Raw genomic sequence first — 14,960 nt, 5'->3', positions numbered from 1 at the left:
CACCCGGCCACAGATGGAGATATTAGGACAGGTGAAAGAGGTGGGTTTTAAAGAGAGTCTTAAAGGAGTAGAGAGAGGCAAAGAGGTTTTGGGAGGGACTTCCAGAGCTTCGGCCCTGTAATATATGCACCCGTGAGCTAGGTTCAGCCCGACTGCCTGCTTCCCTGGAGATGGAGCACGCGGTGTCCACCGGTACGCTCGCGGCCTTCCGCAAGAGGTGGGCGCCGGAGGGACTGCAGTGCATCATCACCCCCGGCAACCAAATTTTAATTTGAACTATTTAACGTCTAAAGTTTAATTTGTTTATTTGTCGGTTTCGTGCCCCTTTATTAATTAATATTCAACTAAAATAGTTGTAGAGCTGTTGAGTTGAAGTGGCTTAGCCAGTCACGTGATGTTCACAAGACTCAATAAAACCCCAGCCAGTTGGGTTCGGGGGAATCCACGATGAGGCAGGTGGTTGTGAACCTGGTGGATGAACTGGTAATGTGGAGTGTGATTGTTAAACTTTTGCTAATAAACTAATTAGTTCTAAACATAGAAACATAGAACTTAAGTGCAGGAGCAGGCCATTCGGCCCTTCGAGCCTGTACCGCCATTCAATAAGATCATGGCTGATCATTCAACCTCAGTACCCCTTTCCTGATTTCTCTCCATACCCCTGATCCCTTTGGCCGTAAGGGTCATATCTAACTCCCTTTTGAATATATCTAACGAACTGGCCTCAACAACTTTCTACGGTAGAGAATTCCACAAATTAACCACTCTCTGAGTGAAGAAGTTTCTCCTCATCTCAGTCCTAAATGGCTTACCCGTTATTCTTAGACTGTGACCCTGGTTCTGGAACTCCCCAGCAACGGGAACATTCTTCCTGCCTCTAACCTGTCCAATCCCGTCAGAATGTCATATGTTTCTATGAGATCCCCTCTCATTCTTCCAAACTCCAGTGGATACAAGCCCAGTTGATCCAGTCTCTCCTCATATGTCAGTCCTGCCATACCAGGAATAAATCTGGTGAACCTTCGCTGCACTCCCTCAATAGCAAGAACGTCCTTCCTCAGATTATGGGACCAAAACTGAACACAGTATTCTAGGTGTGGCCTCACCAAGGCTCTGTACAATTGCAGTAAGACCTCCCTGCTCCTATACTCAAATCCTCTAGCTATGAAGGCCAACATGCCATTTGCCTTCTTCACCGCCTGCTGTACCTGCATGCCAAACTTCAATGACTGATGTACCATGACACCCAGGTCTCGTTGCACCTCCCCTTTTCCTAATCTGTCACCATTCAGATAATATTCTGTCTTCCTGTTTTTGCCACCAAAGTGGATAACCTCACATTTATCCACATTATACTGCATCTGCCATGCATTTGCCCACTCACCTAACCTGTCCAAGTCAACCTGCAGTCTCTTGGCATCCTCCTTACAGCTCACACTGCCACCCAGCTTGTCATCTGCAAACTTGGAGATGTTACATTCAATTTCTTCATCTAGATCATTGATGAATATTGTAAATAGCTGGGGTCCCAGCACTGAACCCTGTGGCACCCCACTGGTCACTGCCTGCCATTCTGAAAAGGACCCATTTATTCCAACTCTCTGCTTCCTGTCTGCCAACCAGTTCTCTATCCACATCAGTACATTACCGCCAATACCATGCGCTTTAATTTTGCACACTAATCTCTTGTGTGGGACATTGTCAAAAGCCTTTTGAAAGTCCAAATACACCACATCCACAGGTTCTCCCTTGTCCACTCTACTAGTTACATCCTCAAAAAATTCTAGAAGATTTGTCAAGCATGATTTCCCTTCACAAATCCATGCTGACTTGGACCGATCCTGTCGCCACTTTCCAAATGCGCTGCTATTTCATCTTTAATAATTGATTCCAACATTTCCCCCACCACCGATGTCAGGCTAACCGGTCTATAATTCCCCGTTTTCTCTCTCCCTCCTTTTTTAAAAAGTGGTGTTACATTAGCGACCCTCCAGTCCATAGGAACTGCTCCAGAGTCAATAGAATGTTGGAAAATGATCACCAATGCATCCACTATTTCTCGGGTCACTTCATTAAGTACTCTGGGATGCAGCCTATCAGGCCCTGAGGATTTATCGGCCTTCAATCCCATCAATTTCCCTAACACAATTTCCTGACTAATAAGGATTTTCTTCAGTTCCTTAATAGCAATGTGTTGCTATGAATTCTTAAACCAAGAAGCCATGAAGCAAATACATTACAGTCCTCAGTAGCTGAAGGCACGGCCGCCAACGGTGGAGGGATGAATAACGTTTTCTCTGATTTATTTCCAGTATCCTCGAAACGCTTGACCGACCTCTGCAAGCGATGCTAAAGGTCAGACGGCAGGGCTCCCAATTAAATGGTCACAGCTCATCGACAACAACACTGGGCAGCTGAAGATTGGTTCTCATTCAATTACTGCACCCGATGGGAGGGGCTGAAATGTCTGCAGCATCTCGGACTGAGGGAACTCCCTTCGACATGAGTTATAAATTTTAGTAGAAAACATTTAATCAAATGCCCCCTTTTTGGCACTAGAACCCACAAATTAATAATTTAAAACTGTAACGAAAACCTTTAATCAAATTAAAATTTGGTTGCCGGGAGTGACGATGCACTCCAGTCCGTCCGGCGCCCACCGCTCGCAGAAGGCCGCGAGCGTACCGGTGGACACTGCGTGCTCCATCTCCAGGGACACCCTGGCTCGGATGTAACCGCGGAAGAGAGGCAGGCAGTCAGGCTGAACGACCCCCTCGACCGCCCGCTGCCTGGACCGGCTGATGGCCCCCTTGGCCATGCCCAGGAGCAGTCCTACGAGGAGGCCCTCGGACCTACCCCCTCCCCTCCGCACAGGGTGCCCAAAGATCAGGAGTTTGGGACTGAAGTGCAACCAAAATTTGAGGAGCAGCCCCTGCAAATAATGGAATAGAGGCTGCAACCTCGCACATTCCACATACACATGGAACACTGACTTCTCCAGAAATTGCAGGCGTCGACGTAAGTTATAACCTGGATTCTTAATGACAACCCGCAGATGCTTAGCTTCATTAAAAGGTTCAGCAGAGCAGCTGATACTCAAAAGAGTTTCAGCAGAGCAGCTGATTCAATCGGGTCCGGTCAAATGACTCATCGTGTGACCTATCCATCCAGAAATGAACGTGTATTTCCAGCTGGGAGCAGGGCAGGGGCGGGCAGTTCAATGGGGGATGACTTGCACATGACTTGAAGGGGCAGGTTCCTGAACGGAGCCGGGGGGGGCGGGGGGAAAGAGAATGGCTCAGCCGAAGGTGGGTAACCCTTCCCCTGTCCAATGACACTCTACAATCACAGCCTCCGTCACACCAAACAACAGCTGCCCTTGTACATGAAGCTGGGCTCAGAGTGCAGGACAACAGCAAGGAGGAGTGTGTTTGTGGGGGGGGGGGCTGCAGTTACCATCTCCGGTTCGACATATTCCGGGGGGGTCCGTCACATGACATAGAAAAAGGTAGAAAGAAAGAACTTGCCATTCTATAGCGCCTTTCACGAACTCAGCACATCAAAATCCCACAGGCAGTGATGAGATATAGATAGACTTGCATTTATATAGTGCCTTTCATGACCCAGGACGTCCCAAAGCGCTTTACAGCCAATGAAGTACTTTTGGAGCGCAGTCACTGTTGTAATGTGGGAAACGCAGCAGCCAATTTGCACACAGCAAGGTCAAAGGTTACGGGACAAAGGCGGGGTTTCAGCAGCGGATGAGCTAAGGCAGAGGCGGAGGATGTGACGGAGGTGGGAATACGTGGGCTCAGTTGCAGACTCACACCACCACTCACCCACCAAAAACTGGCCCGCAGTTAAAATTGAGACCCTTTTTGATATCACACTGCTACCCGACAGCAAGTCATAAGCATCAGGGTGCTGCCCTTAGGTTGCAATTGGTCTTCGGGTGCGCTCTGCATTGCCGCCCTGCAGGAAAGTGAGACAGTCTGGCAGGTGGCTGATCCAAGGTCTGTACCTATGGCCTCGGTACCTGATGATTTCTCTGCTATCTTACTTTTCTCTCGTAACATTTAAACCACAAAACACTGTGGAGTGGATCTTGACTCTGTGCGAAGGTGTAAGACGGGGGAGGGCCAATCGGCAGCCCGTGATCTGGCACAGCGGTAGTGCCTCCATGGTCGAATAGCTTGTCAACACTCACCTGTCACCTAGCGGACACATGGCGAGCACTCCATTCAGACAAGGTAAAGGTGGGTCACTTATGGAAATAAACACGGGCCGATATATAAAGCGGACTGCGATTCGCTAACACCTATTTTACAATATTGCACAAAGTTCTGGTCAATCGTGTATTTGAGGAACTTCAAAAACAAACTTACCTAAAGGGGTAAAGAAACATTAACTTCTTGGACAAGGACTATAATTAAATTATAAATTTGAAGCCCATGTGATTAAAGGGGCAGTGCGGAGATGGAATTGGCTGAGGGATAGGCAGCAGAGAACTTCAGTGAATGGTTGTTTTTCAGACTGGAGGGCAGTATTTCAGTGGTGTTCCCCACTCACACTACATCTGTACATCTGTATAAATCACTGCTTAGGCTGCACGAGTGTTGTGGTTAGTTCTGGCCATCACACTTTACGGAGGATGTCAAGGTCTTGGAGAGGGTGCAGAGATTTACTAGACTGGAACTAGGGATGTGGGACTTCAGTTGTGTTGGTGAGACTGGAGATGCTGGGGCCGTTCTCCTTAGGTTAATGGGCGATTTAGTGGAGGTGTTCAAAAACATGCGGGGTTACAATAGAGTAAATAAGGAGAAACTTGTTCCCACTGGCAGGTGGGTTGGTAACCAGAAGACAGAGACTTAAGGTCATTGACAAATGAACCAGAGGGGATACGAGAGGAATTTGTTTTCCGCAGTGAGTTATGAACAGGAACGCACGGCCTGAAAGGGTGGAGGAAACAGATACAATAATAACTTTCAAAAATGAATTGGATAAATATTTCAAGAGGAGAAAATGTGCAGGGCGATGTGGAAAGTGGGGAGTGGGACTAAGTGGATCGCTCTTTCAAAGAGCCAGCACAGGCTCGATGGGCTGAATGGCCTTCTGTACTGCATCATTCTGGGTGCTCGGTCACTCCTCCCGGGTTCTGTTACAACCACAGCTTCCCTTCCAAGTCAACGTAACGATCAATAGGGCCGAGGCTGTCCCATTGTCCTCGGTAATAGTGAGAGCCTGATATCGAATAGACGGTGGTGAAATTGGTGTTTGGCGATAGTGCGAAACAAGCGTTAGCGAATGGGCACCCGCTTACGCCGCACCCAATTGTCTTTCCCGACGGTTACCGTGATACCGACACACCCACCGCATTCTCGGGATTTATCGCAATGGAGCACGAGAGTGAGGGCAATGATCGCTGCACCGTCCCCCAAAGCCGGGAGCAGAGAAAAGGTGGTAAGCGGGGGACTATTAAAAGGAGAGACAACATTAAAAGAATGAACTTGCATTTATATAGCGCCTTTCACAGCCTCAGAACGTCCCAAAGTGCTTCACAACTAATTAAGTACTTTTGGAGTGTAGTTACTGTTGTAACGTAGGAAACGCAGCAGCCAATTTACACACAGCAAGCTCCCACAAACAGCAATGTGATAATGACCAGATAATCTGTTTTTAGTGATATTGGTTGAAGAATAAATATTTACCCGGACGCTGGGAAAGAATACTCTTGCTCTTCTTTTAATAGTACCGTGGGATCTTTTACATCCACGAGAGGGCAGACAGGGCCTCGGTTTAACATCTCATCCTAAATACTCTGATTGAAGTGTCAGCCTGGATTATGTGCTCACCTCTCTGGACTGGGGCCTGAACCCACAACCTCCTGACTCAGAGGGGAGAGTTCTACCACTGACACCTTGAGAGAGAGAAAAGTACCAACGCCCACGTTTACACTGCAGTGAAGAGTGCACTACTCAGTCTTATTGTGATTCATGCAGGAGCCATCTTTCCACTGCCTGTCTGTAATATATCTATTATTAGTATTAAAAAAATGTTGTGTAGGTCACGCACTTCCTGTCCACAAAGCTTACTTCCAGTTGTCATGATTTATGGTTAACATTTCCTGTTAGAAATATCTACGTCAACATTGCTATTCGATTTTGCTATGCCAAATGTCACAGTGTAGTTACAGTCTTTGACCACCAGGTGGCTCTGTAGAGAGAGTTTCTGAAGGCCCTCTCTTTCAACTCTTGTTGCCACTTGTGTATAGAAAACCATACAGACTGTGGATAACTATTGCTGTGACATTTTATAGCAGATACTATGATACACAGTAATACAATCACTAATGGTGACAGTATACACAGGCAAGGCTGTAAGAAAGCATAGATTGACAAAAATAAAAAAATAATGTTGAACTTCAACCGGACCTTAGTTCATCATCATCGTAGGCAGTCCCTCGGAATCGAGGAAGACTTGCTTCCACTCTAAAACTGAGTTCTCAGGTGACTGTACAGTCCAATATGGGAATTACAGTCTCTGTCACAGGTGGGACAGATAGTCGTTGAGGGAAGGGGTGGGTGGGACTGGTTTGCTGCACAATCCTTCCGCTGCCTGCGCTTAGTTTCTGCATGCTCTCAGCGACGAGACTCGAGGTGCTCAGCGCCCTCCCGGATGCTCTTCCTCCACTTAGGGCGGTCTTTGGTCAGGGACTCCCAAGTGTTGGTGGGGATGTTGCACTTTATCAGGGAGGCTTTGAGGGTGTCCTTGTAATGTTTCCTCTGCCCACCTGGGGCTCGCTTGTCGTGTAGGAGTTCCGAGTAGAGCGCTTGCTTTGGGAGTCTTGTGTCGGGCATGCGGACAATGTGGCCCGCCCAGCTGAGCTGGTCGAGTGTGGTCAGTACTTCGATGCTGGGGATGTTGGCCTGATCGTGAACACTGACATTAGGCTGCAGCTGGAGTATTGTGTAGAGTTTTGGGCCCGTTGCTATAGGAAGGATATAAAGCAATGGGAAAGGTGTAGCGTCGATGCACCGCATGTTACGAGGGATGGAAGTATGGGGGGGCGGGGTGTGGGCGTACTATTGCGTACCTGAAGAAGTTAAGGATTTATTCAGTGGAGCGGAGCAGGTTAATGGCCCAACCTGGTAGAAGGCTTCAAGATCATAAAGTGCTAATAACGAGAGATTATCTCCACTGGTAACGAGAGGGAACAAATTAATATAAAAAAATTAAAGGGAAGGTTAGAAAAAATGCTTCATCACTGCTGGTTAAAGTGTGGGATACTGGATGGACTGAATGGCCTGTTTCTGTGCGGGAACAATCTCCAGCTCGAAGGACTGATCAGAATAGATTCTGGTTGTGTTATAATATATACAGGAACATGGAACGTGAGAAGAGGAGCAGGCCATTCAGCCCCTCGAGTCTGTTCCGCCATTCACTTACATCATGGCTGATCTGTATCTCAATTCCATCAGCCCGCCTTGGTTCCATAATCCTTTATACCCTTACCCAACAAAAATCTATCGATCTGAGTTTTGACATTTTCAACTGACCCCCAGCCTCAACAACAACAACTTGTATTTATATAGCGCCTTTAACGTAGTAAAACATCCCGAGGCGCTTCACAGGAGTGGTGTAAGACAAAACAAATAAGTTTGACACTGAGCCACATAAGAAGAAATTACGGCAGATGCTTGGTCAAAGAGGTAGGTTTTAAGAAGAAACCAGAGGCGGAGAGGTTTAGGGAGGGAGTTCCAGAGCTTGGGGCCCCAGGCAGCTGAAGGCACGGCCACCGATGGTTGAGCGATTATCATCAGGGATGCTCAAGAGAGCAGAATTAGAGGAGCGCAGACATCTCGGGGGGTTGTGGGGCTGGAGGAGATTACAGAGATAGGGACGAGGCCATGGAGGGATTTGTAAAAAAGGATGAGAATTTTGAAACTGAGGCGCTGCTTAACCGGGAGCCAATGTAGGTCAGCGAGCACAGGGGGTGATGGGTGAGCGGGACTCGGTGCGAGTTAGGACACAGGCAGCCGAGTTTTGGATCACGTCTAGTTTACGTAGGGTAGAATGTGGGAGGCCAGCCAGGAGTGCATTGGAATAGTCAAGTGTAGAGGTAACAAAGGCATGGATGAGGGCTTCAGCAGCGGATGAGCTGAGGCAAGGGCAGATACGGGCGATGTTACGGAGATGGAAATAGTTGGTCTTAGTTATGCTGTGGATATGTGGCTGGAAACTCATTTCAGGGTCAAATATGACACCTAGGTTGCGAACAGTCTGGTTCAGCCTCAGACAGATGCTAGTGAGAGGGATGGAGTCGGTGGCTAGGGAACGCAGTTTGTGACGGGGATCAAAGACAATGGCTTCGGTCTTCCCAATATTTAATTGGAGAAAATTTCTGCTCATCCAGTACTGGATGTCGGACAAGCAGTCTGACAATTTAGAGACAGTGGAGGGGTCGAGAGAAGTGGGGGTGAGGTAGAGCTGGGTGTCGTCAGCGTACATGTGGAAACTGACGCTGTGTTTTCAGATGATGTCACCAAGGAAAAACATACAGATGAGAAATAGGAGGGGGCCAAGGATAGATCCTTGGGGGACACCAGAGGTAACGGTGTGGGGGCGGGAAGAGAAGCCATTGCAGGTGATTCTCAGGCTACGATTAGATGGATAAGAATGGAACCAGGCGAGTGCAGTCCCACCCAGCTGGACGATGGAGGAGAGGCGTTGGAGGAAGATGGAGTGGTCAACCGTGTCAAAGGCTGCAGACCGGTCGAGAAGGACGAGGAGGGATAGTTTACCTTTGTCACAGTCACACAGGATGTCATTTGTCACTTTGATGAGAGCCTTTCGGTACTCCCTCCGGATTGGAGGGATTCAAGCATAGAACTCTGGGAAAGATGAGCATGGATTTGGGAGGCGGCAACATGCTCAAGGACTTGAGAGGAAAGGGAGGTTGGAGATGAGGCAGTAGTTTGCAAGGACGGAGGGGTCAAGGTTTGGTTGTTTGAGGAGAGTTTTTTGGGGGAGCGAGTTCCAGATGTTCACGACCCTTTGTGTGAAGAAATTCTTCCTGACATCACCCCTGAACAGCCTAGCTCTAATTTTAAGGTTATGCCCCCCCCCCCCCCCACCAGAAGAAATAGATTAGGGGAGAAATTGGATGTGTTTGTGCCTCTCGTTAGTGCCCCCAGGGGGTGCACACAGGGAGTCATTGCCTTTGTGACCGGGCGCGGTGCTGTCATCGAACCCCACCATATTGGGCGGCAGTTCAGCGCCAGCGTTATGCCCCAATCTCCTGTACTCAGAGATCGTGACAACACCGGCAGCTGCAGGAGGCGTGGATCGGGTAGCTGGCTGTTACCGGGGCGATAATTAAAGGCGAGGCGGCAGAAGTGAGTATATAAAAATAACAATGACCGTGCCATTTTCTTTGCACGTTTCTGACCGCGATCGCTCTGCTCGAGTGTCGGGCTGATCAGGTGGGATCGCCACAGCCTTCGTGGTCCAGGTAGGTACTTTTTAAATTGCAGAGCCTGCAGCGATAGCCTGTGCTTTTAAGGGAGGGAAGGGCCCTTTGAACCTAGCAGTGCTGCACGGCCCTGTGTGTAGAGCCTGCTGAGGTCTCTGTCCCACCTGTGTCCTTTAGCGCCCCAAGAATGAAGCGCTCCACTTCCGCCCGGGAGCACTAAAGCCAATTTTTTGAGAGTGGGGAAGCAGTAACGCCTGCCACTCAGTTTCCAAAAGTTACCGTCTCCAAACGGGGCGAGAATTAATGTCACCCCCTTTTTCTCTGTCCTTTAATCATCTTAAACACCACAGTTAGATCATCCCTTAATCTTCTACACTCAAGGGGATAAAAGCCGAGTCTATGCAACATAAACCGTTATAAACTACTGGTTCGGCCCCAGCTGGAGTATTGTGGCCAGTTCTGAGCACCGTGCTTTCGGAAGGCTTGGAGAGGGTGCAGAGGAGATTGACTGGAATAGTACCAGGGATGAGGAACTTCAGTTATGTGGAGCTGGGGCTGTTCTCTTTAGAGCAGAGAAGGTTAAGGGAAGAATTAATAAAGGTGTTCAAAACTTTGAGGGGTTCTGATAGACAGGGAGGAACTATTTGTAGTGGCAGGAGGGTCAATAACCAGAGGACACAGCTTTAAGGTGATTGGTTAAAGAGCCAGAGGGGAGGTGAGGACTGCTTTTACCAGCGAGTTGTTGTGATGTGGAACGCGCTGCCTGAAAGCACGGCGGAAGCAGATTCAGTCATAACTTTCAAAAGGGAACCGGATAAATATTTGAAAAGAAAGCAATTGCAGGGCTGTGGGGAAGAGCGGGGTTGGGGGGGGGAAGGGATGAATTGGACAGCTGTTTGAAAGAGCCGGCACAGGTACAATGGTCCGAATGGTCTGTCTGTGCTGTATGATCCATGAATCTATCCTCATAACTTAACCCTTTCAGCTCCGGTATCACTCTGCTGAATCTGCGCTGCTCCCCCTCCGAGGCCGATATATCCTCCCTGAGGGGCGGGGCCCAGGACTGGATGCAGTGTGCCGAGGGGTGAGGCCCAGGACTGGACGCAGTGTCCCGAGGGGGTGAGGCCCAGGACTGGACGCAGTGTCCCGAGGGGCGGGGCCCAGGACTGGACGCAGTGTCCCGAGGGGGTGAGGCCCAGGACTGGACGCAGTGTCCCGAGGGGGTGAGGCCCAGGACTGGACGCAGTGTCCCGAGGGGCGAGGCCCAGGACTGGACGCAGTGCCCCGAGGGGTGAGGCCCAGGACTGGACACAGTGTCCCGAGGGGTGAGGCCCAGGACTGGACGCAGTGTCCCGAGGGGCGAGGCCCAGGACTGGACACAGTGTCCCGAGGGGCGAGGCCCAGGACTGGACGCAGTGTCCCGAGGGGTGGGGCCCAGGAGTGGACGCAGTGTCCCGAGGGGGTGAGGCCCAGGGCTGGACGCAGTGTCCCGAGGGGCAGGGCCCAGGACTGGACACAGTGTCCCGAGGGGGTGAGGCCCAGGGCTGGACGCAGTGTCCCGATGGGGTGAGGCCCAGGACTGGACACAGTGTCCTGATGGGGTGAGGCCCAGGACTGGACACAGTGTCCCGAGGGGCAGGGCCCAGGACTGGACGCAGTGTCCCGAGGGGCAGGGCCCAGGACTGGACGCAGTGTCCCGAGGGGGTGAGGCCCAGGGCTGGACGCAGTGTCCCGATGGGGTGAGGCCCAGGACTGGACACAGTGTCCTGATGGGGTGAGGCCCAGGACTGGACACAGTGTCCCGAGGGGCAGGGCCCAGGACTGGACACAGTGTCCCGAGGGGGTGAGGCCCAGGGCTGGACGCAGTGTCCCGAGGAGCGGGGCCCAGGACTGGACGCAGTGTCCCGATGGGGTGAGGCCCAGGACTGGACGCAGTGTCCCGAGGGGGTGAGGCCCAGGACTGGACGCAGTGTCTCGAGGGGGTCTGACCAGAGCTTCCAGCCCTTTGTGTTCCAGCCCTCTTGAGATAAAGGCCAACATTCCATTAGCGTTATTACTTTTTGTTCCTGTCCACTAGTTTTTAGTGAATTCCGTGCTGGCACCCCTAAATCTCTCGGCTCCCCCACAGTTCATTGCTTCTCACCATTTAGATCATAATAAGTAGGGGCAGGAGTAGGCCATATGAGCCTGCTCCGCCATTCAATAAGATCATGGCTGATCTGATCATGGACTCAGCTCCACTTCCCTGCCCGCTCTCCATAACCCCTTATTGGTTAAGAAACTGTCTGTATAAGAACATTTAGAAATTACTCTGATCGATCATAGGTCCAAAGTGGATGACCTCACACTTCCCCGCACTGAACTCCATCTGCCACTGTGTTGCCCACTCACTGAATCTGTCGATGTCCCTTTGCACCTCTCTGCTCCCAGTTACACCACTTACAGTGCCACCTAACACAGCGTCGGCAGGAAACGTGGATATACGGCTCTCGCTGTTCCTTCATCCAAGTCATTTATAAGTATAGTGAAAGGCTGAGGCCCCAGTACAGAGCCCTGGGGAAGAGCACAAGTACTTTCTGTGGTATACTATATGAAGGATATATGGATTTATAGAATATATCTGGATTATCACAGATATAATTGATGATTGCTAGGGTATTTGAGCAGAATCTCGCCCAGCATTTTCTTCGAGCTCTGGCTGAATTATATAATATTTGCACACGGGCTACTGTTTCCCTGTAATTAGCTGCAGCTTCTCACGCAGTGAACTGACAAAGATTATGTCACAATCATTAATCTTTCAGTGAGGGCCTGTGTGCATCAGGGGACACTGACTGTCACTGGTACCTGGGAAATCGCAGAGTGAAGAATGGCCTGTGAGCCATATACAACACAGGGTCCACACTCAATCTGTACACACCAAGAGTCCACACGTGGTCTGTACACACCAAGGGTTGCAGGGTCCGCACTCGGTCTGAGCTGGGTCTGCTGGCCATCAGCTCACTGGTTGCGTTGTTGCGATTTGCCTCAGTTACCACTAGGCCAGGGACGGGAGAAACCGGCTCCGGTCAAAGGTCGGTGTTTCTGTAACGGTTTATTTTCCAAAACTGTATCCATTCCTACGTGGTGAAGATTCTCGCTTTAGCTCAGCATCTCCCTCGTGCACGGAGAGATTCAATAACCACCAGACAAATCAGAAAGAGTGAGCACAAAGACAGATACAGCTCGGGACCCACTTTACAACACACGGCAGGGACTTGGTGTTGATGCAAGGGCAATTCGCAATGATCTCCCCTCTCCTCCTTTCCATTCATCTCCCCTCTCTCCTCCTCTCCTCACCCTTCCCCTCCCTCGTCCTCCTCTCCTGAAGCAGCGGGCTGTGTTTGGGTGCTGGTTTCACAGCCCCTTGCCCAAGTGCCACCCTCCATGGGTGCATGTGGGCAGTGGGTATCGGCAGGCTTTTCGAGCCCAGAGGGTTTCACACTGTGCCCAATCCTGTCCTCACCCACGCTTCACGGCAAATTAACAGGGAGCTTTAGGAATCTCCTGCTTGAATGAGTTTGAAAACAGCTCATTTAAATTTGAACATAAACATCAGCAAAACATGCCAGGAAACATCTCAAGGAGACTTCAGTTACATGGAGACTGGAGAAGCTGGGCTTGTTCTCCTTGGAGCAGAGAGGGTTAAGGGGACATTTAAGAGGGGTTCAGAACCATGAGGGCTTTTGATGGAGTAAGGAGAAACTGCATTGGTAGGAGGATTGGTGATCAGAGGACACAAATTTAAAAAGATTGGTAAAACATCCAGAGGGGAGCTTTTTATTGTGATCTAGAACGCACTGACTGAACGGGCGGTGAAAGCAGATTCAATAGTTACTCTCAAAAGGCAATATATTTGAAAAGGAAAAATTTGCAGGGGGAGAGAAAGAAAGAAAGAGATAAAGAGAGAAAGAGAAAGAAAGAAAAAGAGATAAAGAGAAATAGAAAATGAGGAAAAGAGAAAAACAGAAAGAGAAAGGAGGAGAAAAAGAGAGAAACAGAAAAAGAAAATAAAGACTTGCAACCTCAGAATGTCACCAAAGCGATTCACAGTGAATGAAGCAGTTTAGAAATGTGCTTTAGTTGTAATATAGACAGGAGCAGGGTGTGAGACGGTGTGAGGTGCCGGGTGTGGGGGTGTGTGTGTGTGGGGGTGTGTGTGTGTGGGGGAGGGTGTGTGTGTGCGGGGTGTGTATGTGTGTGTGTGTGGGGGGGGGGGGGGGGGGTGTGATGGGGGTATGTGTGTGGGGGTTGTGTGTGTGTGGGTGTGGGTGTGTGTGTGTTGGGGGTGTGTGTGTGTGGGGGAGGGTGTGTGTGTGCGGGGTGTGTATGTGTGTGTGTGTGGGGGGGGGTGTGTGATGGGGGTATGTGTGTGGGGGTTGTGTGTGTGTGGGTGTGGGTGTGTGTGTGTTGGGGGTGTGTGTGTGTGGGGGAGGGTGTGTGTGTGCGGGGTGTGTATGTGTGTGTGTGTGGGGGGGGGGTGTGATGGGGGTATGTGTGTGGGGGTTGTGTGTGTGTGGGTGTGGGTGTGGGTGTGGGTGTGTGTGTGTTGGGGGTGTGTGTGTGTGTGTGGGGGGGTTGTGTGTGTGGGGGTGTGCGTGTTGGGGGGGGTGTGTGTGGGGGTTGTGCGTGTTGGGGGTGTGTGTGTGTGGGTGTGTGTGTGTGTGTGTGTGTGTGGGGGGGGGGGGGGGGTGGAGCAGGCTCCCCCCGGGTCACTCACCCCCTGCTGACGATGAGCCGCAGCGCCTCCAGGTTGCCATGGTACACGGCCCACAGAGTGGGGGTCATGCCGTCCTCGTCCGGGGAGTTGAGCTCCTTCCTGGTCGCCTCCTTCAGCAGGTCCAGGTAACCGTCCCGGGCGGCCTTGTGGTACCGGTCGGTCATTGCGGCGGCACCGGGAGGGTGAGGGCAACCGGGTAGCGGGCCCGGGGAGCGGCAGCGGGAGCAGGGCCGCGCTGGGCATCCGGGAGCGACACTGGAGAGTGCCTACCCCCCGGGCTCCGCCAGGTCCTAGTGCCCGCCCCCGGGCTCCGCCAGGTCCTAGTGCCCCCCGGGCTCCCGAGCTCCCGCCAGGTCCGAGTGCCCACTCCCGGGCTCAGCCAAGTCCTAGTGCCCCCCGGGCTCCCGCCAGGCCCTAATGCCCGCCCCGGGCTCCCGGGCTCCGCCCAGTCCTAGTGCCCGCACCGCTCTGCCCATCCCTGCTCCCTGTCTCTGACCGGGCCTGCACGTCTAGCGCCCTGCACCCCGTCCCTGCACCCAGTCCCTGACCGTCCCTGCAAACACAGCACCAGCATTCGTTGTTCACATACCTCAACTGTTTCAATTAAATACAAAAGTTTTACAATTCAGCCAAGCATTTCTTTATTATGAGGTGGCATTTGATGGGTGGCAGACACAATGCTCGGTGTAAAGTTATGCCTGATTACTCCCCTGTGCTGGAATATTAAAG

The 14,960-nt window shown here is 51.1% G+C and overlaps 1 protein-coding gene across 1 annotated transcript in view; it reads right to left on the bottom strand.

The window, feature by feature from the left end:
* ush1ga (Usher syndrome 1Ga (autosomal recessive)) overlaps nt 1-14,591 on the bottom strand; it is a 50,692-nt gene extending 36,101 nt beyond the window's left edge. The window contains exon 1 of the mRNA XM_070857426.1: nt 14,232-14,591. Coding sequence (XP_070713527.1) covers nt 14,232-14,395 — 164 coding nt within the window. The 5' untranslated portion in view covers nt 14,396-14,591. The remainder of the gene's footprint in view (nt 1-14,231) is intronic.
* Nucleotides 14,592-14,960: the final 369 nt, after the last annotated feature.

The sequence above is a fragment of the Pristiophorus japonicus genome, chromosome 16 (genome assembly GCF_044704955.1).
Source record: "Pristiophorus japonicus isolate sPriJap1 chromosome 16, sPriJap1.hap1, whole genome shotgun sequence".
Taxonomy (NCBI): domain Eukaryota; kingdom Metazoa; phylum Chordata; class Chondrichthyes; family Pristiophoridae; genus Pristiophorus; species Pristiophorus japonicus.
The sequence above is the reverse complement of the archived record's forward strand: the minus strand, read 5'-3'. Positions and strand labels throughout refer to the sequence as shown.